This window comes from Onychomys torridus, chromosome 1 (assembly GCF_903995425.1).
Source record: "Onychomys torridus chromosome 1, mOncTor1.1, whole genome shotgun sequence".
Taxonomy (NCBI): domain Eukaryota; kingdom Metazoa; phylum Chordata; class Mammalia; order Rodentia; family Cricetidae; genus Onychomys; species Onychomys torridus.
Genome location: NC_050443.1, coordinates 128,960,695 through 128,981,605, shown reverse-complemented (window position 1 = coordinate 128,981,605; position 20,911 = coordinate 128,960,695). Strand labels below are relative to the sequence as shown.

The 20,911-nt window shown below is 50.1% G+C and overlaps 1 protein-coding gene across 1 annotated transcript; it reads right to left on the bottom strand.

The window, feature by feature from the left end:
- Positions 1 to 107: 107 nt before the first annotated feature.
- Positions 108 to 14,509, bottom strand: Fads1 (fatty acid desaturase 1). The gene is made up of 12 exons (XM_036205040.1): positions 14,159 to 14,509; positions 12,341 to 12,451; positions 11,673 to 11,870; positions 11,010 to 11,111; positions 10,611 to 10,739; positions 5,946 to 6,006; positions 4,002 to 4,078; positions 3,106 to 3,203; positions 2,821 to 2,917; positions 2,573 to 2,652; positions 2,357 to 2,482; positions 108 to 2,118 (listed from the first exon to the last, which is right to left on the bottom strand). Exons 1-12 carry the CDS (start codon positions 14,369 to 14,371, stop codon positions 2,067 to 2,069), a joined length of 1,344 nt encoding a protein of 447 aa, XP_036060933.1. The 5' UTR covers positions 14,372 to 14,509; the 3' UTR covers positions 108 to 2,066.
- Between the last annotated feature and the right edge of the window lie 6,402 nt (positions 14,510 to 20,911).

Genomic DNA, 20,911 nt, shown 5'->3' with positions numbered 1-20,911 from the left:
GACAGGAGTGTTTTACCAGCTGAGCCAGCTCCCCTGCCCTGCACCAGGGAATCTGGTAGACCTGTGCAGATAAGCAGTGTGAGTTTTAAATGAATAACATTCTTTGGTGGAGATTAATTTTTTATTTTTGTTTCGTCAGGATGTCATAACGGCATTGGCACACATAGATGCTGACATTAGGCCCAATTAAAGGAAATGCCTTTGGCCAGGAAGTAGAAAGATGAAGGCAATAAAGATAAACATGGAAGCTGGAGTTAACAAGGTTACATTCAGATGTTTGGCCACTATCTACATGAGCAGAGGTGACTTTCCCTCTGATCCTGTTTTCTTATCTTGTCAGTGGAGACACCTCACTTTACCACTGTCACGTTCTTATCACTCAGCGTTCCCTGCGGCTGTGCAAAAGCCACAGAGGAGGCTGAGAAGGGAAGGCCACAGTGGTTCGGGCGCTCTGAAGACCTGGTCCTGGTACAATTGAGCTCGCTGGTATTTGCTCTGACTGGCAGCTGAAGGCTCAAAGGCAGTGGGCTTGGCAGGCTGGCAGTGCCACACCCTTACCCCAGGTGGCAGGGAAGCAGGCATGGCGAGGGACAGCACCTATTCTGGAGGGAAGGAGTCAGTAAAGGTAGCACTCTAATCCTGACTTTCCTACCCAGCCTGCTTCAGATGTTTTCTAGCAGGGCCAACCCCTGGGAAAGATCTGCACTCTTCTGCAACCTGCCCTCCCTGGGCATTGTCCTGGAAACTCAAGAAACCCTGCCTGCCAGCACTGTACCCCAACATCCTTTACACAAATGCCCTCATCTTGACCACCCGCTGTTTCTCCACAGAGGTGTTGCACTCTGCCTTCTGCTTGGGGCTCTCTGATTCCAGACAGATGGTCAATAGGCTTTGAGTAGAAACGGATGAGCGGGCAACAGAATAATTCCGTGGGTTTGGGAAACGAAAGCATGGATGTGGATGTGCAGGTTAGGCTCTCTGGGCATGTTCCTGTGTTCTCTGGAAGGGTGAGTTAAACTGTCTTAACTGTTACAGAATCAGAAGATTACAAACCCTGTTTCACTGTCAGACACACTTGGTCAGAAGTCGTCCTGAATCCCTATCTGGCCTCCAGAAGACTAAGACACTTGAACAGGTAGAAAGAGGACCTGCCTGCTGTGGTAGCAGTGGTATTCACAGACCTCAGAACCCTCCTGTTTGTGACCTGGAACCACACTGTACAATGCTGGATCAGGACACGGGACAGGGATGCCGCGGCATAGAGCACTGACACTTATGACAGAAGCCTCAGCCACTTGTGCTGATGGCTGTTAGAATGACAGGCTGGGACATAAAAGGAAACTGTGGGGTTTGTTCAGGAGGAGGAAAGCCCCTTCCTTCCTTGTGCTGATTTAAAAACCAACAGGTTTTTAAAGGCCAGTAACTCTGCCATCCATTTTGTCAAGAGCTAGGACCTCCTGTTCTCTCTGGAACCTGGATGGAACAGGAAACCAGGATTACTCGTGCCAGGATCCTCCAGCGACAAATGCCTCCCAAACCATAGTCCTGGCCTTTGCCCTGCCTGCTTCTGAAACTGAAAAACAGCTTCTCCCAGAAGCCGGAGGCAGACATGGTCACACCCAGCTCTCCGCAGCGAGCTAAGCTCCTGGGCAGGGAGCTGTGCCAGGCTTCAGGATTCTACGCGTGAATGCCCCCTTTCTAAATCTTGTTCAAAGGGGTCACACTGGCCCAGAGACTAACAGGGAGGGTAGAGAGTCAAAGACCTAGCCCAGTGAGATGGGCTCACACTACAAGGGGGGGATTCTAGGGCGGGGGTCCCTGCCTCATGCTGGGCTCTGGAGGTCCCACCATTTGCCTCTGCCAACGTTGAAGAAACAACGGAACAGCTTTACATCCCTACCCCCGCAGTTCTCCCTCAGGTTTGGTACCTAGAAGGCAAGGGGACCGGGGTGAGCACAAACATCTACGTCCCCAACCCTTCCAGCGTTTGATTCATAGTGGCATTGCCCCTCAAGCTCCCTCGGCTTTGGCTCCAGTGTCCTCTCCCAGACGGAGGACTGCCGCTGCTATTGGTGAAGGTAGGCATCCAACCAGAGCTGTCCCGACTCCTTCAGTGAGCTGTAGGACAACAGGAGCAGATGGTGAGAGAGGTGGGGGCTGCATCATCTACCTGCAGACATGTCCCCTTCCCCTCAGACACTTTACCACCCCTGCTTGCTTAGAGGACACTGGCCTGGTCACAGACCAACACCACCCTGCTGTTGCCACGGTGATGCCATTGCAGATGACCAGGAACCCACCCCACTCCGTGCCACATGCCCATCACCCTGCTGCCCACTCCCTGGCTCATACTCACTAGACAATGTCGGCAAAGGCTGAGAACAGGGGCTTGGACTTGTACTTGATGCCGTACTTGGCGCACAGGGATTGCACCAGGGGAGCCACTTTGTGGTAGTTGTGCCGGGGCATCGTCGGGAAGAGGCTTCAGGGACAGCAGGGGAGTTAGTGGTTCCTGCTCCTTTGCCCCTCCCCCCCACAAACTCCCCCCCACCTCCTGGGTCTCCCCACTCACTGGTGCTCGATCTGGAAATTGAGGTGACCACTGAACCAGTCATTGAAGGCTGACTGGTGTACATTACAGGTTGCCTGCAGCTGGGGGAGAAAGTTAAGGGAGGGCAGACTCCATGTGAGAGTGCTTAGTCTTCCCTAGGGAGGCTCTCTGGAACTGTCCCCTATCTCTCTGGTCACCCCCTTCAGTCCACCACCCGCCCTTTTCAGTAGTGGTGGCATGCCCAGGTCTTCCAAGTGACTGTCCCTTACCTGGGTGGAGACCCAGTCCACATTCCGGTCATAATCAATGTGCATGGGGATGTGGTTCATCTGTGTCACCCACACAAACCAGTTGCTCTCCAGGAACCTGTTGAATATGGCAGACAGCCACAAACAGTACAAGCAGAGCAGAGTGCATATTCTCCAGTAGCAACACCAGCCCGTGGCTCTCCAAAACCAATTCCCCAAACAACTCCCATTCCCAAGACCCCAGCATGGCCCCCAGACCATCACCTGCATGTTCCCTGCTGACTGCTACATTCCATCAGACACTACCTGACAATGAAGAAAAGACCCAGGAAGCCTTTCAGCCCCAGCAGTGGCATGTAAGTGAAGAAGACACGGACGTAGAAGCTGAGCATCCAGGCCAAGTCCTGCAGGGGAAACGGGAGCGTGGCACCATCCCAGCAGCCACCGCTCCTTCCTTCCCCATCTCTCTCCTCCGCTGTGGTCATCACCTCGCCCTCCTGGGGTGGCTGGTGGTGACCTCAGCTTCCCTTAGCTGCCTGTGGTGCAACAGCTAATGGTACTGCCTCTTCCCTTCCCGGTGGGACTCTAGTGCCCTGCCTGTCCCTTCACGGCGGCCCCCAGTCTCCCTGGCTACAGCACCTCCCCACCCTGTTTCAATGCTGCCAGATGAATGTTTCAGGACCAAGGCTGGGTCTATGCTACTGTACTGACTGAAGCTCCAGGTCCTTTTCTGCAGTGAACCAGGCCCACAACTCTTGAGCCCTCTGCACCATGTCCAGCTCACACCTCGGAGCCTGGCTTCTCTGTGTCCTACATCTGAGGCCAGCTGGAAAAGCAGACCCAGCCAGCCCACTGGGGGGATCCCCAAAGCCTCTTCTGCTGCATGTCCCCTCTCGGGTCTATCAGTCTCAGCTTCATCCTACATTGCCTGAGAGCAGGGACCATGCCCCATGTCTGTCTGTCTGTCTGTCTGTCTCTCTGTCTCTCTCTGCTTTCTGCACAGTTCCTTGAGTGCTGGGCAGCTTGGGAACCCCAGATGAAGCTGTCATGGGGAGGTGGGGCACTCCTGAGCCTGAGCCTGAGCCTGAGCCATTTATTCTCATCAAGAGAGGAGCCAGTCTCTATGCCACCCAGAGCACACCCTTCCTCACACAGGGTACTGAAGAACCTGGCACATGGGACTTGCGGCCGGGGATACTCACCACCCATTTCTTCCGCTGAACAACAAAGTAGAAAATATACCACTGGAAGTAGAGAGGCAGCAAGGCTGGGGGTCCAACTGGGGAGGAAAAGGAGACAGGGAGGAGGCGTGAGCACCTGGGGGTGATTGAGGACTGCTGTGGTGAGCTGACCCCCAGCACAGAACTGCCTCCTATTGCCCTCCTCACTGCCTTAGTGCCCCTCAATCAACTGCAAGTCACGGGCACTGAGAGCGGGCAGGAACATGCCTAGAGAAGGCCAGCTCTGCAAGAGGATGCCAGGGAGGCCGAGGGCTGGGAGCAGTATCCCTTCCTTGTGGAGGAGGGCATGGGGGAGCTTAAGCCTCAAGCATGGCATGTTCTCTAGTCCCAGCCTTTACAAGGGCACATTAATACTCCCCATGTGCCTGGACCACAGCCCTGCCTCCCCCCCCCCCCCCATCCTGTCACGTTCCTGCTGCTCCACTGGCAGGTCAAAGGGCAGAGGAAGAACTCTGCTGACCTTTCACAGTCTCAGGTACACCTGATGCTACTCCAACCACTGCATGACAGTCCTCATCCGTAGCTTGCTCATCTTGATATGCCACAGTTCTAAAGTTCTTTTCCTCCCTCCCTCCCTCCCTCCCTCCCTCCCTCTGTTCCTTCCTGATACATGTACGATGTGTGGATGAGTGTGGGCCATGACACACACGTCGGAGTGGAGGCGGTGACTGCGTAAGCTGGTTCTTTCCTTCCACTGTGAGCTCCAGGCATTAGGCTCAAGTTGTCAGGCTTTTACCAGCTAAGCCATCTCACTGATCTTCCATCTTTATCTTGAGAGTCTCTCACTAGGCGTGAAGCTATTCTGGCTGACCAATGAGCTTCAGTGATCTACCCATCTCTGTGCCCCTCACACCCTTTCCATACCCAGTGCTGGGATTACAGGCATGTGCCACCACACCTGGATTTTTATGTGGGGTCTAGAGATCCAAATTCAGGTCCTCATGTTTGCACAGCAGGCCCTCTACCAACTGAACCATCTCCCCAGTCCTAAAATTATCATCATCATCATCACAACATCATCATTATTATTACATCATCATCATTATTTTTACATCAACATCGTTATTATTTTTTGGGTTTTTCTTTTTCTTTTTTCCGGACAGGGTTTCTCTGTGTACCTTTGCGCCTTTCCTGGAACTCAGTTTGGAGACCAGGTTGGCCTCGAACTCACAGAGATCCACCTGGCTCTGCCTCCCGAGTGCTGGGATTAAAGGCGTGCGCCACCACCGCCCAAACTAAAATTATGTTTATGGAAGTCTTTACTCAACTCTTTGACCATGTCCAGCTTTCTCTAGAAGGGACAATAAGCAGTTCAAGTAAGTTCCTTTAACTCTTCCCCTCTCTTCCTTTAAAAACTTGAAATCCAGGCAGGCGTGGGGGCTTGTGCCTATATAGCAAGTTTGAAGCCAGCCTGAACGATATAAGACCCTCTCAAACAAAACCAAACAACAAAACCCATAAAAGTACTCCCCTTTACTTTATCCAAACTGGAAGTCTTAAAGGAGTTTTAAACCCAGTTTTGGGCATTCTGCAGTAGGCTTTGAAATCAGGGAATATATTACCAAAATGTCTTCTGCTCAGTTGCAACATTTCATCTCAGGTCCCACTGCCCAAGGAGTCATCCTAACTGACCCCACCTTTGTGTGACTAGGTTTAAGACAAGGCTTAAAACTAAACCAGGAGATCCCTGCTGACCCCTCAGCTTCTTCCTGGAAGCTAGGACGAGACTGGAGGGCTGAATTTGTCCCCCAACACAAATGACTAACCAAGCATTAGCTCATTGACTTTACTCAGTGGGAAAGGCCATCTGCTCCCAGGTGGGGTATCAGCAGGCAGTACTTCCTCCTAGGCCATCCCAGGGGAGTCCGCTCCTCCCCTGGGCCCCCTTTCCCTGTGGATACTCACTCAGGAAGAAGTACTTGTGCTGATGGTTGTATGGCATGTGCTTCTTTTTTTGTTTCCCAAGCTGTGATGAAACAAACAAGTCAGTAGCTAGACCAGACACCGTCCTCCTCCATCCCCTATGAGAAGCCAGATTTCCCTGCTCTGACTCTAAGGCCTACTTCAGGAACCTTGCACTAGCTGCTGCCACTGGAAGGCTCTGGCAGGCCCATGCCTGGAGCAAGCAGCCCTGGATGGTGACCTATGAATGCACTGTGACAGGGAACACACAGGAGTGTACAGGATGCCATCTACAGGACTCCTGATGGCTATCTATGGCTAACCTATGTCCCATGGTTTCCAGGTCCAACCCCCTCCTGCTTCTGGTACTCTTTGGACTTCAGAGTCTCTATGGAAAACTATTTTTGACCCTATATAGGTATCTGAGTCTTTCCATCACAATCTTTTGGACTCTTGTCTTTTTATTTTAGTGTATGGGTGTTTTGCCTGCATGTGTCTGTGCACCACTTGCATGCAATGCCTCTGGAAGCCAGAAGAGGGCAGCAGACTACATGGAATTGGAGTTACAGAGCATTGTGAGCACCCAAGTGGGTCCTGGGAATCAAACAGATCCTCTGGAGGAGCAGCCAGTACTTTTAACCACTGAGTCACCTCTTGACCCTCTCTTTTGGACTTCTGACTTCAACCTGGCCTTCATAAACCTCCTTGAAAGTTTAGTAATATAGGTAGAAAGAATACCAAGAACAATCCCGCAACCAGAAGGTTTTGGCAAAGCTTTGCTCACTGGGTGGGTTATTTTTGGAAGCCAAACTACTGAACAGACTGGCTGGGAGTCACCAGGCCAGCCAATCAGCCCAGAGCCCCTCACATGGGCTCATATATGCTCTGCTGTCTCACTCCATGGCTCTGGCATTTCTTGCCCCAATTAGTTTTGGTGACTTCAATCCAAAGCACACTCTGGCTTATCCTCTCACATATCCACAAATAATTCATCAAAGCAGTTCTGTTCAAGCTGCTTTGACTAGATGAGGCAATCTTTCTGCATTCACAGAGTTATTCAGTGAGCACTGGAGGTGAGGGGATAGCGCTCTTCAGTCACTGAGGAGCTCAGAGCCCAGAGGTGAGCAGTATGAACTTCTCGCCTATGTGTATCTTGTAATCTGAAGAAATGAAACTACTAATAAATTTGTAAACCAAGTTCAAGATAATTTACAGATGAGCAGACAGGAGAGCAGGACAGACAAAGGTAGCAGCTCAAGCCTGGTTTCCCTTGGGCCCTGATACCAGAACCATGAGAAGTGTCAGGAATGCAAAATCCAAAATCCAAAATGCAAAATCCAAAGAAACGCCCTCAAAACCCAGGGCACAGCCAGAACCAAAGCTTTGAGACCCATCACACCCGGAAGCTAGGAAGGCCAGGTGACCCAGGCCCTCAGCCCTGGTAAAGGCGAGGGTAGACATACTCTGCTCTGTTGCCCAGGCAGGCCTCGAACTCACTCATAGATGATCTGCTCAGTGTTTTGTGTTTGGTGGCTTAGTCCAGAGGTGGGGAAGTGAAGTGCGGATGCAGTTACAGGGGCCACTGAGGCAGAGATGGGCCAGGTAGGCTGCTGTGGTGTGGTGTGGTTTGTTCTCAGGTGACCATGCGCATACTTGGTCACCAATGCAATGATACCAGGAGGTACAGCCCGCTGGGAGTCAATGAAACCCCCTCTGAAGGGATTCATGTGACTCCGGGGGACCCTAGTGAGTTTACCCTTGAGAGTGGATTGTTTTAAAGACAGCAAGACAACCTGGTTTCTTAGCTCACCCCAATTGCTTTCACTGTTGCTCCCACCAAAGTCTGGTATCTCTCACACGGCTCTTCCCAGGGGTCAAACTGATGGGGCTGCTCCATCTTGGATTTTCAGCCTCTCAAAACAGTGAACTATCTTTTCTTTACCAAGTACCCACCCTCAGGTATTTTATCACAGCACAGAAAGTGGACAATTTACAAGCTAGAGATGGCACTGGAGCTGGAGAGTTTGATGGACTTAGGATACAGTCTAGAGACAGGTGGACAAGCCACGCAGCATTATTGACCACGGAGACCCCACAGAAGAAAAGGACCTCTTGGCTGGTGGGGTGAGTGGGGAACTGCTATGTAAGGATCCCTGTCCACTGCTGCTCCCTTGGTGATCAAGCGCCTCTAGGATCTGGCCCACCGTGCTTAGACTCTCAGAGGTCAGAAGGTTAAGGGCAAAATATCCCCTGTTCCTCCTTGTTCTCCAGGAGTGTTAGGAGGCATTGGGCAGAAGCCACTAACCTGGGCACCGCTATCTAGTTAAGCTGTCCTGGGAGACCAAACCAAGCCCACACCCATCCATTCTCATTTCTCTCTCTGTGGGGGCAAGGGAGAGGTGTATGCATGTGTGCAGGTATACTTGCCCCCATGCATGTGAAGGCCAGAGGTCAGCTTCAGGTGTCTCTATTGCTTTCTATTGAGCTGGAGTCTCTCGCTGAACCTGGAGCTCACAGCTTCTGCTAGACTGGCTGGCCAGCAAACCCCAGGATGTACCTGTCTTAACACTCCCTCTCGCCTACCCTGGTGCTGGGCTTAGTCACAGCTGCTGGGCCTGGCTGACTCAGATGCTGAAGATCCAAACTCAGGTTCTCAGGTTTGTGTGGCAAGAACCTTACCCACTGAGCCATCTCCCTAGCCCCACTCTGGTGTTCATGAACCAGAGTTTCTTGAAAACCACAGAACCAAGAACCAGCAAAGCCCCGCCCCCTTCTTTAAGCCATCTATGGTGATAACAGGAGTGCTTGGCGCCCAGTGCTCTTCCTGATGAGCAGTCTGCCCTGTTCAGAAAGACACGGGCCAGTTCCCCACTGGGCACTGCTGCCGGGACAGGGGGACACACTCAACAAGCCAGCAGAGGCCATGCTGCCAAGGCTCTTCCACACAGCACGTCTCTGCCAGAGAGGACAGGGCAGTCAGGCTAGCTTGAACTCACGCCTGAAAATGAACTGTGCTCAACAGCTTAATGCGAACAGCTGCCATTGAGTGGGGGCAGGGGAACTGGCAGAGCTCTGGAAGGGTTTTTAATTAACTTTTCAAGGAATTGTGCTGGGCATTTGGAGTTTCTATTGCTTACGCAGGGCCAGCTCACCAGCTCTCCACCCTAGGGCACTGTTCCCTCAGCAGTTACATTACAGCTTTTGCTCAGAGCCTCAGCTGACTACTCATAGCCAATACTGACCACGCTAGAAGGCAGGCTAGGCCACAGAGGGAGGGAAAGGGTACAGCTGTCCCTCTATCCTTAGAGATTGGTTCCAGGGTGTCCACAGATGTTCCAAGTCCCCTGTATGAAGTGACATGCTACTTGTGATAACTGATCATGCCCTCCCGGCAGGTCTTACAGTAGCCCTGCAGACTGCAGAGATGAGGCTTTGTTCCCTTTTTTTCCTCTTGAGACTGGTCTTGCTATGGAGCCCAGGTTAGCCTTGAACCCTTACTCCTGCTTCAACTTCCTGTGTGCTGAGATTACAGGTATGTACCACCATGCCTGGCTTCTTTCCTTCCTTCCCACCTGGTTTCTCTTTCTCTATCTCTTTTTGGTGCTGTGTGTGGAACCCAGGGCTTTACTCCAGCCTGGCAAACGTTCTACCACTGAGCTACACTCCAGCCTCCTTCTAGCATATAATAAATTCTCTCTAGACCACTTATACCTGATACAGCCTACGTGCTACGTAAAAATAGTTGTTATAATGTGTTCTTTAGAAACCAATAATCAAGAATAATCTGGCGCCAGGGAGATGAGAAGGCTCCTTGAGAGGGCTCAGAGAGGAAAGCACTTCTGAGGAAATCTGATGACCTGGGTTCAACCCCTGGAGCCCAAGTAAAGGCGGAAGGGAAAATTGTCTCCACTAAGTTTGACGCATGCTCTCACACAATGATAAATAAATAACGCTGAAAATCCCAGTGGCTTGGTGAGATGGCTCAGTGGGTAAAGGTATTTGCCATGCAAGCCTGGTGGCTTGAGTTTCATTCCTGAGTCCCACATAAGGTGGAAGGAGAGAAGGGACTCCACAAAAGTTGCCTTCTGACCTCTACATGAATGCCATGGTGCATGTGCACAATAGCAATAAATAAATTAAAAACAGCCTGGACATGCTCATGACGGATGCATCTTTTTCTGAACATTTCCTTAAGTCCACAGATACAGAATCTAAGGATACAGAAGCCAGCTGTATTCAGAGGGAGTGCTCTGGGCACTGATATCAGAGATGTGATACAGTAAAGCCCCAGACAAGGCAGGCTGCCACACAGCGGGGTATCCGGTGTAAGAGACAGAAATACCAAGTGCAGGGGGGTGGCTGGCTTCCTAGAGCAGGGGTGTCAAGCAGCACCCTGAAGAGGTGCCTTAGTGATCTTCAAAGATGAGCGGGGGCTTGTAAAGAGCGTCCTGTCATCCACCGAATCCTTTGCAGAATGGGGCACCTTTGTGTAGTAACGGTTTGCTGACTGATTCTGTCCTGGACAGTAACGGTTTACAGCCTCTTGTCCTCCACCACTTCCAGAAGTAAGAGCCCTACAGCCTACCTTCCCCAACACCGAGCAAGCACTTTCCCTACGCCTGCAGAACAGGCTGCTCTCCATCCCCTCGGTACCGACACCCAGCTCACCTCCACGGAGAGAACCTTCCCTAAGGCGAAGAAGAGGGGGTGCATGTTGATATCGGGGTCTTTGCGGAAGCAGTTGGGCTTGGCGTGGTGCTGGAAGTGCAAGTGGTTCCACCAGCTGGCAGGAGCCCCCTACAGAGAATTGCAGATGTGAGCGGAACCCAGTGTAGAGACCCTGGTCCAATGTTTAGCACCCACATGGCAGCTCACAGCTGTCTCTGAGTTCAGTCCCGGGGATCCGATGCCCTCACTTGTGACATACAGACCGACATGCAAGCATGGTACCCGCACACACATAACAAATAATTTTTGAAGAGAAAGAAAACCCAGTCATGAGCACTTCTCTCCCCTCTGGCAGCCATGGATGACCAGGGACTAGGGGAGCCCCATCAACTCACTGACCTTCAGGTGGCCAATCACGAAATGATGTAGCAGGTGGTTCCATGTAGAGGTGCCGAAGACTGACAGGTGCCCAAAGTCATGCTGTAGCCAACCTGCCTGGGCCTAAAACAGAAAGGTTAGTGCCCAGAGCAGCCCGCACCGAGGGTCCCCCTCACAAAGCTCAGCAGCCTCTTCAGCCTTCCCACATTGGACTGGTGCGCAACCTCAAGGGAGCACACTGGGATAAGCCAGGGAACCTGGGTCCCAAGTCCCTCTTGGCCACTGGGTCACATGGACGTGGAGGCAGACCATGGTCCCTTCTTTCCTCTGAAGTGACATGACTTGGGATAGCTGGGCATCCAGAATAGAGACCAGAAGTCCATGCTGAGTGATACCAGTGGTGGGAAGGGAGCCAAGCATTGGTTCTTGGCATACCTGGAGTGTGGTAGGGCCTGAACCTGAGATTTTAGAGAACAAAGCACACAGGAAGAAGGGGACCCAGGGAAGAGAAACTGCAGAGGCTGTGAGAGAACCAAACATGTGTGACTAAAGAGCCGAAGAAAGTCACACACAACAGAATGTGTGTCCTCTCCCTGGGCCAACTCTCCTCGGTAGCTTCAGATCCCGCAGGATTCTTGGCCTTGATGTTTCCCTAGGAATCCCAAGAATGCTGAAGGCACTCACCTGGACTGTGCTGAGCAGCACCGCACAGAGGGAGAAGGGCACCAAGGATGTTCCAAAGATCCAAAGGGTGAGCCAGGCAGCCACATCCAGTAGCAGGATGTGGAGCAGATAGAACAGGAAGAAGAGGTGATTGGCCTTCATGAGGCCCATCCGCTCCACCGTGGCCCGCAGCTCCCGGAATTCATCAGTGAGCTCTTTCTGTGGGAGAGTGGGGCTGTAATTCTTCCCAGCAGCACCCCAACCCTCACAGAGGGTTCATGGAGGTATCTGTGGGAAGCTCGCAGTCTTTGACAGATACCCTGATGGGAAAGGATGATCTGATAGAAGAAGCTACTATGAATGGCATCATGTCCAGCAGCTAAGCAGATTTAATTTGGGTCCCCACTGTGTGTGATCTGTGGCTCTGCAGCTTAAACGCTGAGCCTCTATTTCCTCATGTGTATACAAGTAAAGATTATTATATGAGTTTACATTGGCACACCGTACTCAGAAAATAGGTCTGCTGTTGGTGATGGCATCATTGAAAGAAACAGAGGTTCCTGCTCCAGCAGGCTTGTCACCCCATGACTGTTTGGGACCCCCAAGAACTGTCACCTGTAGTCCTACGCAGGCATCTGCCCCCTCTCCCTCCACAACCAAGTCTCCAAACAGCAAACAGGGCCTCTCACATTCTTGGTGGGTTCAAAGCTGGGCTGCTCCGGAGCCAGCTCTCCGATCAGAAGAGAGTTCATATACTTTCTCACAAGGCCCTTGTTGATGTGGAATGCCACAAAAGGATCCTGCAAGAATGGGGAAAAGACCATGAGGACCCTCAAGGCCTCCAGGCTCCTAAGAGCCTCACACCAAAGGCCATTCTCCAGGCCAGCAACAAGGTCTACACCCATGCTGAAGCAACAGCCGCCAGCTCCAGATCACTCAGCATTTAGGTTCCCATTGAAAGAGCAGTACATCAAAGAATGGGAACCCTTCCCTGGATGCCACACAGAAAAGCCTGCCCAGGCTGGCCTACGTGTCTGCAGACACTTGGTACAGGAATTTAGTGCAGGAGAGAAGCCGCTTGCAAAGAATAGGTTGGGTCACGAGGCTTTTGTGCCTATAGTACTTTCAAGAAGTCCTTTTGCTTCTTAGCCAGCTTCTCTATCAACAGGGATGAGGAAGATTCCCTATGCCAGAGCTGGGGAACTGTTCACATTTCCTCCGCTTCAGGCAAAGTTTCCTATTTCCCCCAACATTCTAACCACTCACTGCTCCGGAGTTAAAATGGGTTATACAAGGTGGGTGGGAGGACCTTAGGCTTCAGGGCGAGAAGCTGCAAGTGGAGGCGGAGTCATGGGTAGTGGCACCACACATCCAGACCAATCGCTGGTTTTGCCTGGTCCCCCAAATCACACAGAATGGGAAGCCTAGACAGTGCGGGTCTGCTGCCTAGAGTCTGTGTAGGATTGCGCTGACTGGCTCTGTTTAGCCGGGTCTCTAAGGCTGTGGGGTGTTGTTTGCTTGCTTTATCAGAGTGCCCTCCACCTCTCAGCATCTAACTCAAGGGTTAATAGGAACTCTGTCACTCCGGAAGCGCATTAGACTGGCAGAGAAGGAATAAGGGGTAGAGGAGATGGGGTTAAGGACTTAGAAGACGATGGCCCCCAAGGTTGGCAACAGTTGGCAATCCAGTCACAGAGCTCTCTGCTCTAACTTTAGAGTCCCAGTCCCACCCGAGGCTCTGAGGAAGGACATAGTCTATAAAGAGAACAAACAGGGCCACCAGACAGAGGCTGGGGGTGCGCACTGACTCGGCCTGCAGTAAGCTCCAGGGCAAAAGGGACGCTGTCCTCTTAAGTGTCTAATCACCCAGGGGCCCTCTTCATGAGAAAGCTGGAGACCACCCTGGCCTACCGCCACGTGACCTCGCACTAAAGATCGGAAGACAACTCTGGGATTCCAACCTAGGAGTATGCAGATGCAGACGCTCCCACTGTCACATCTCTCCGGTTACCCACAGTGACTGATCCCCATAGGCTTTTTTGGACCGGCGCAGGTCCATATCCTACCCTCCGGGTTTCACAACGTATGGGGGCGCGAGGCGGCAAACCACAGGGTTCTCAGTGTCACCCCTATCATGAGCGGTCCTCTCCAGCTGCCTTCCCGCTCCGGAACCCGAGTGAGGGCCCGCTCTAGATCAGACAAGGCAGCGTTCACCGCCCAGCCCAGCACACAGGACGTGACCCCCGCCCCCCTCTCCCTTAACAGCACCGTGGTCCCAGTGCGCAGCCAGCTCGCTCACTCCTAGCCCAGCTCAGGATCCAACCCACGCCTGAGACTCCAGAGGCAAAGCACCGACCGACGCGCAGCCAGCCCTTTGTTTGAGTGTGCCTGTCGCGGGCCTCTATCCCCAGCCTGGGTCTCTCCCGCGCTTGCATCCCAGGTCCGGAGATTTCTCTTGCCGCCAGTGTCCCGCCCGTGGTGCAGACGCGCCCATTGTCCGCGCTAACCGTGGCATCCTGACCCGCGTAGTGGCTGATGACCCGAGAGCCCCCTGGGTGGCGGCGGCTGAAGTCGCTGATGTTGTACACCTTCCGGTCGATCACAAGCCACCGCTCCTTCTCCCGCCCGGAGTGCTGCGCCACCTCCTCCCATGTAAAGTAGCGTGGCTGGTGGAGCTGGGCCGAGGCCGCGACCGGAGTCGGCACCGGGTCGGGAGCCATAGCTGGCCTGCCTAGGGAATCCAGAGTCGGAGAGGCGCGCGCTCGGGGCGCGGGAGAGCGCACACCCGCCTCGCGATGCGGGGAAGGGTCGGGTTGCTGAGAGCGCGCGCCCGCCGACGGCCGTCCGCGCGCAGGGTTTTCAGCACCCTGGGCGCGGACCGTGGCGCGCGCTCCCATTGGCTGAGCCCAGTGGCGTGGGGCTCGAGCTCCGCCTCTCTCGGGCCAGCGCGGACCGTCGCCCCCGGAGGGATTTCGGAGGGATCTCTGCTGCTTCCAGCGGCCAGATACGCGCCCCCTCGCGGGTGCCTGAAAGCGGTCACCAGGCGACTCCACTTCTGGCCCTGGAGTTTTGCTGAGCATGATAGGAACTAACAGGATAACGGTTCCTGTGGGTACGCCACAGCTTGCTGCAGCTGAGGTGGAGGCCCCAAGTGTGCGTAGGGACAAACTTGGTGTTGGCATATGAAGGAGAAAATAGTTTGGAGACAGGTTCTCATGTAGACCAGGCTGGCCTCGAACTCACTATGTAGCTGAGAATGACCTTGAACTTCTGATCCTCCTGAGTTCTGGGTTTACAGGCTTGGGTTACTATGCCCTTTTTTATGCAACGCTGGAGATTAACCCTGGGCATTGTTTATTCTATCAATCTCCTGTCCCTAGGGAAACGCTTAACAAATTAAACACCGCGCTTTGAGCAATGGAACAGCACCCTGACCCAGCAGACGTTCAGAGACCCCCTTCCTAGCAAGGTGGGCAGATAGTGTGTGTGGACAGAAAAGGGGATTAGCATAAAGAAATAGCCTGGTTGGCCACAGTTACAGGTGTTTGTGGATGAGTTTGAGCACTCTGCAGCCCAAGGCTAGCAGAAGGCATGTCTGCTATGATTGGCCAACACTTTTGCCTTAGAAGAATGTAGTACTTGGAACCAGGAGATGGGTCAGCTTAATGAAGGCCCTTGATAGCCTGAAGACCTGAGTTTAATCCCAGAGACTCAGGTGGTAGAAGGAGAAAACCAGTTCCCACAAGCTGTCCTCTGACCTCCAAGCATGCTCACACACCCACAAAGTGGAGGAGGGGGCTTAGGAGAGAAAAAAAAAAAAAAAAAAAAAGGAGGAGGAGGAAAGTGATGACAAGGTAATTTTGGGAGGGCTGTCTGTGCCCTAGGGTACTTGCTGCTTCGAAGTCCTTGATCATCTTTATTCAATGGTAGAACAGGAATACTTCCAGGAGTCTGAAGACCCTCACCTCCTTTGTGTGTGTGTGTGTGTGTGTGTGTGTGTGTGTGTGTGTTCCCATGCTCATGTACAGGTATGCAAGTATGTGTGGAGGTTATTATTTATTAAGCGGCGAAATGTTATTCATCAAGTGAAGCTGTTTACTGCAAGAAAAGCCATGAGGTACAACAAAACCCACTGTAAGTTTATTATGGGAAGGGAACAGAAGGAGGTGCGTAGGCCTATGGAAAGATCCTGCAGGAAGAGAGGGGCGTGATAGATGGCACCCGCTTTTTTATAGGTTCCCCCTGCACATACGCATATTGGCTTATGTAGCTACGCCATACATGCGCATAGATTATGTGATCACACTGTGCGTAAATTACGTGATTATGCAGCACATGGAATATGTAGGACATAAGGCCTTGCGATGACTAAGAAGCATCTTGCCCAGCTGCTAGACAGCGCATGTGCGGTCTTGTAGCTGGGTGGGTGGCTAGAAATTCTAACAGAGGTCAGAAGACAATCTCAGGAATTCCATCCACTTCCTTTGAGACAAGGTCTCTGACTGGCTTTAAGCTCACCAATTTGGCTAGACATACTTGGTCATTGATGCTGTGGATATTGCTCTGTATGAATAAAATGCTGTTTGACCAGTGGCCAGGCAGGAAGTATAGGTGGGACAAGAGAGAGGAGAATTCTGGGAGGTGGAAGGCTGGGACCGAGAGACACTGCCAGCTGCTGCCATGAGAAGCAACATGTAAAGACACTGGTAAGCCACAAGCCACATGGCAAACTATAGACTAACAGAAATGGGTTAATTTAAGATAGAAGAAGTAGGTAACAAGAAGCCTGCCACGGCCATACAGTTTCTAAATGATGTAAGTTTCTGTGTGTTTACTTGGTTGGGTCTGAACATCTATGGGCCTGGCGGGTGAGAGAGATTTGTCCTGACTGTGGGCCAGGCAGGATAACTCTAACTACAAATGGCACCCAATGTGGGGCAAGAGTTTCCATCTAAAACATGAGAAAATAGATTCTAAAACAGAGCTAAAAACAGCTTCCTAGTTGTCTCTCTCAAGTTAGCGGCAGCCTGCCAATTTGAGCTACTATGGCAAGTTACTCGCCAGATGTAGCAGGAATCTTAAAAGGTCTTATTAATAAAAATCAAACCCGAGGCCAGTTTTTGGAGTGAATGCTGGAAGATCAGAGAAGCAGAATAAGCCACGGCTATCTCACCTTGCTAGTTCCTCAGGTGATCCTGTTTCCTCAGGCTGGAAGCTTCTGAGTCCTCCTCCACATGAATCTCAGCTGAACTGTGCTGCTTCAAAGCCTGAATGCTTAACCAACCAAATGCTTAACTAACTACATGCTATACTCACTTAGTTCCTGGTCCTCACGCCTTATATACCTTTCTCTTTCTGCCCCCACTCCCTGGGATTAAAGGTTGGGTTTCTGGGATTAAAGGCATGGGTCACCAAGCTTAGCAGTTTCTAAAGTGGCCTTGAACTCAGAGGTTCGCTAGCTCTGCCTCCCAAGTGCTGGGATGAAAGGCAAGCACCACCACCCAACTTCTGTTATGGCTTACTCTTCCCATTTTCTAGCCACCATTTTTGCCTTTGTTCTAATAGCTGTCTGTTCTCTGCCCCCAGATATGTTTATTTTGGGGAACACACAATATTTCAGGGAACACAATACCCACTACACATTGATCCTCAAGGAACCGTCCTGCCTCTACCTCCTCAGTGCTGAGATCCCAAGCACTTTGCCACCATGTCTGACTTTTTACATGGGTTCTGCAGATCAAACTCAGGTCCTCACGTTTTCAAAGGAAAATTCAAGCACTTTACCAAGTGAACCATCTTCCCAGCCCCAAGGAGTCCTTTGGAATAGAGAGATATAGACCCAAAATTTCAGGCTCTGAAGTTTGGCTGCATGGAAGTTCCTTCCAATCAAGTTCAAGGTCAGCCTTTCTCTGATGTTTTCAAAAAGACCCTGTCTCAGGTTCTAGATTGTACAAGGTCTGGTTGCCATCAGTTACAGGGTCTCAAAAGGACTGCTTGTACTCAGTAAAAATATGCTGTGACATTGACATCATATGACCTGTGTCATAGTTTATAGTAATTGTTAACAGGATGATGACTTTCTGCCCCCATTTCATAAAGAGTTGTGTTTTCCTGTTGGGAGTTGATGTGATTGCCATCAGGAACACCAATTAAGATAATCCAGTTGACTTGGTTAGCTTTGCCCTATGCCTGGTGTTTGCAATACCACAGCCATTCTGAAAACTTGCTCAATGGAAGTGAGTCTTGTTCATTTGCTGTTGATGTCTCCAGGAATGCTCCATAAGGCAAACACTGTTTCTAATAACCTTTGAATAATGAAGAAAAATAAGGATTGATGAGATGTCTCTGTTGGTGACGGCATTCTGGGACCCATGTGGTGGAAAGAGAAGACTGACTCCTGTTGTTGATTCTCTAACCTCCACATATGCATCTCCTGCCCCACCCTAACTAAAATGTAATAATAAAAAACAGGGCTAGCTCCATGGCTCAAGAGGTAAAGTGTTTGCTGTAAAACCTGGTGACCTGAATTGGATACCTGGGACCCACACAATGGAAAGAGGGAACTGACTTCCACAAGTTTGTCCTCTCACCCACACATGTAATTCATGACACACTTATGCACACACAAGCATGTACGCATGCATGCACACACACACACACTGTGGTGGTTTGAAAGAAAATGGCCCACAGAGGGAGTGACACTATTAGGAGGTGTGCCCTTGGGGAAATGTGTCACTGTGGAGGTAGGCTTTGAGGTCTCATATATGCTCAAGCCACACCCAGAAAGTGAGTTTACTTCCAGTTGCCTGCAAATCAAGATGTAGGACACTTGGCTACTTCTCCAGCACCACATCTGCCTCCACACCACCATGTTGCACCATTATGATAATGGACTAAACCTCTGAACTGTAAGCCACCCCAATTAAATGTTTTTTTCTTTATAAGAGTTGCCATGGTCATGGTGTCTCTTCACAGCAATAGAAATCCTAACTAAGACACACACACACACACACACACACACACACACACACACACACACACACATAAATGTAATTTAAAAAATTTAGCTTGGCGGTGCATGCCTTTAATCCCAGCACTCGGGAGGCAGAGGCAGGCAGATCTCAGAGTTCAAGGCCAGCCTGGTCTCCAAAGCAAGTTCCTGGAAAGGCGCAAAGCTACACAGAGAAATCCTGTCTCGAAAAACCAAAAAAAAATTTAAATAAGAGAAATAAAAATGAAGAAAGACCAGCCTTGCCTTCTTTGTATATTTGTATATGGTTTTAACATTTATTATTTCTAGTATACTTGCATATAGCTTTGACATTTATTATTTCCAGTGATTTTAGTTACATATTATGTTTTGTTATTTTGTCCTGGGGACAGGGTCTCTGTAGGTAGCCCTGGCTGACCTGGAACTCACTATAATGAACATTGCCTCTACATTGTAACAATCATCCTGCTTCTACTTCCCAAGCTCTGGGCAGGCACCAGGATCCAGTCTTGGTGACCTTAATTTTCAGGAGACATTAGGAAGCAATTAATTGTGAACTTTGTATCATGGCTGCAGGATCTAGCAATCCCTATTTCTAGAAGCATGTACTTCCTCACAGCAGTTTGTCAACATGGTACAGAACCTGTGCACTAACAGTTCTAGGTATTGTTAGTTTCTATACTAAGGAATTTTACAGGGGGCAGAGCTCCATCCCTATCCTTGTAGGGGACTTGCTCTTGTTTTGGCTAAGTATAAGAGTTAAATTGTCTATACAGACATCCTTCAGCCTCAGTTCTCCATTCTTGATAAGAGCTAGACCATTCTGGCATAAGACGTATTAATTTTACATGGAAATTTTATCTTATATATTAACACTTAAAATTTTTAAATTACATTTATTTATTCAGGGTGTGTGTTCACCTGACTGTGTCTGTACACGCCAACATTCATGCCCCAGACTGTGTGTGATGGGGAGAAGACAACTTGTAGGAGTCTGTTCTATCCCTCTACCATGGGGGACCTGGGGATTGAACTCAGGTCATCAGGCTTGTAGCCAGTGCCTTTGCCTGCTGAGCTACCTTGCTGGTTCATGGTTTGATGGGGTTGTGGCCAGAAGCCATGGCAGCAGGAGCAGCTTGCTCACGTTTCCTTTCAGTAAGCCAGGAGACAGAGCAAACATCTGTTCACTTTCAGATGTTTTCCCCTCAGGCCGCCTTTACTGAGTCCAGGATCCCAGGCTGTAGAATTGTGCCCATAAGCCACAAGCCACGTGGCAACTTATAGATTAATAAAAATGGATTAATTTAAGATAAAAAAGTAGATAACAAAAAGCCTGCCACGGCCATACAGTTTATAAGTAATATAAGCATCTAAGTGATTATTTTATACATGGGTTGTGGGACTGCAGGGACTTGGTGGGACCTGGAGAGAAGCTCTCCAGCTACACCTTACTTTCAGAGCAGGCTTTCCCTCTTGGTAATCCTCTCTGGAAACGCCTTCACAGATGTACCTGGAGGTGTGTCTCCTAAGTGATGGTGATCCAATCAAGTTGATAGAATAATTATTGCTGTTGCTTACAAAGATGGTGCATTAAGATGCTAGAGCATCAACTTATTTTTCTTGCTGAAATTTTTTCATATAAGTTCATTTTACCTGTAAGCCTCTGAAGGATAATATGAGCCCAGGGTGAGACATGGTTCGTCAGTTAAGAACACTTATTACTCTTGTAGAGAACCAGGGTTTGGTTCCTAGCACCTATGTGGTGGCTCACAACCATCTTTAACTACAGTTCCAAGGGATCTGACATGCTCTTCTGACCCCTACACCAGGTGCACTCTTGGTACACATACGTACATGCAGGTAAAACACTCATACACACTTTTAAAAAAGATAACATACACTTCTTTTGCTGGTTAGCATATATAAGAAAAGCTGTGTATCTGTATTTACTTCATATTGAAATTTCTGAAGATACAGCTGCTTTAAGTGAACCATCAACATTATCACAAGTAATAACCTGAGTCACATGTACTTGGAAAGCATTTGGGGTAGTTCTTATGTTCTGAGGAGAATATTTTATTTAGAAAGGCATGTTTGCTTTAAATCCAATGAAATTGGGTTTATAGTTTAGTTTATAGTATATATATTATATATATAGTTTTTAGTATAGTTAATAGTATATATAATATATGTAGTTTTTAGTATAGTTAATAGTATATATAATATATGTAGTTTTTAGTATAGTTAATAGTATATATAATATATATAG

Excerpts from the sequence above, each read along its gene's own strand:
- Fads1 (XM_036205040.1), bottom strand. The coding sequence starts at position 14,371 with ATGGCTCCCGACCCGGTGCCGACTCCGGTCGCGGCCTCGGCCCAGCTC. Across the intron at positions 6,007-10,610 it reads GGAAGGTTCTCTCCGTGGAG|CTTGGGAAACAAAAAAAGAA; the intron begins GTGAGCTGGGTG and ends GTTTCATCACAG. Across the intron at positions 2,918-3,105 it reads GGTCTTTTCTTCATTGTCAG|GTTCCTGGAGAGCAACTGGT; the intron begins GTAGTGTCTGAT and ends CATATTCAACAG.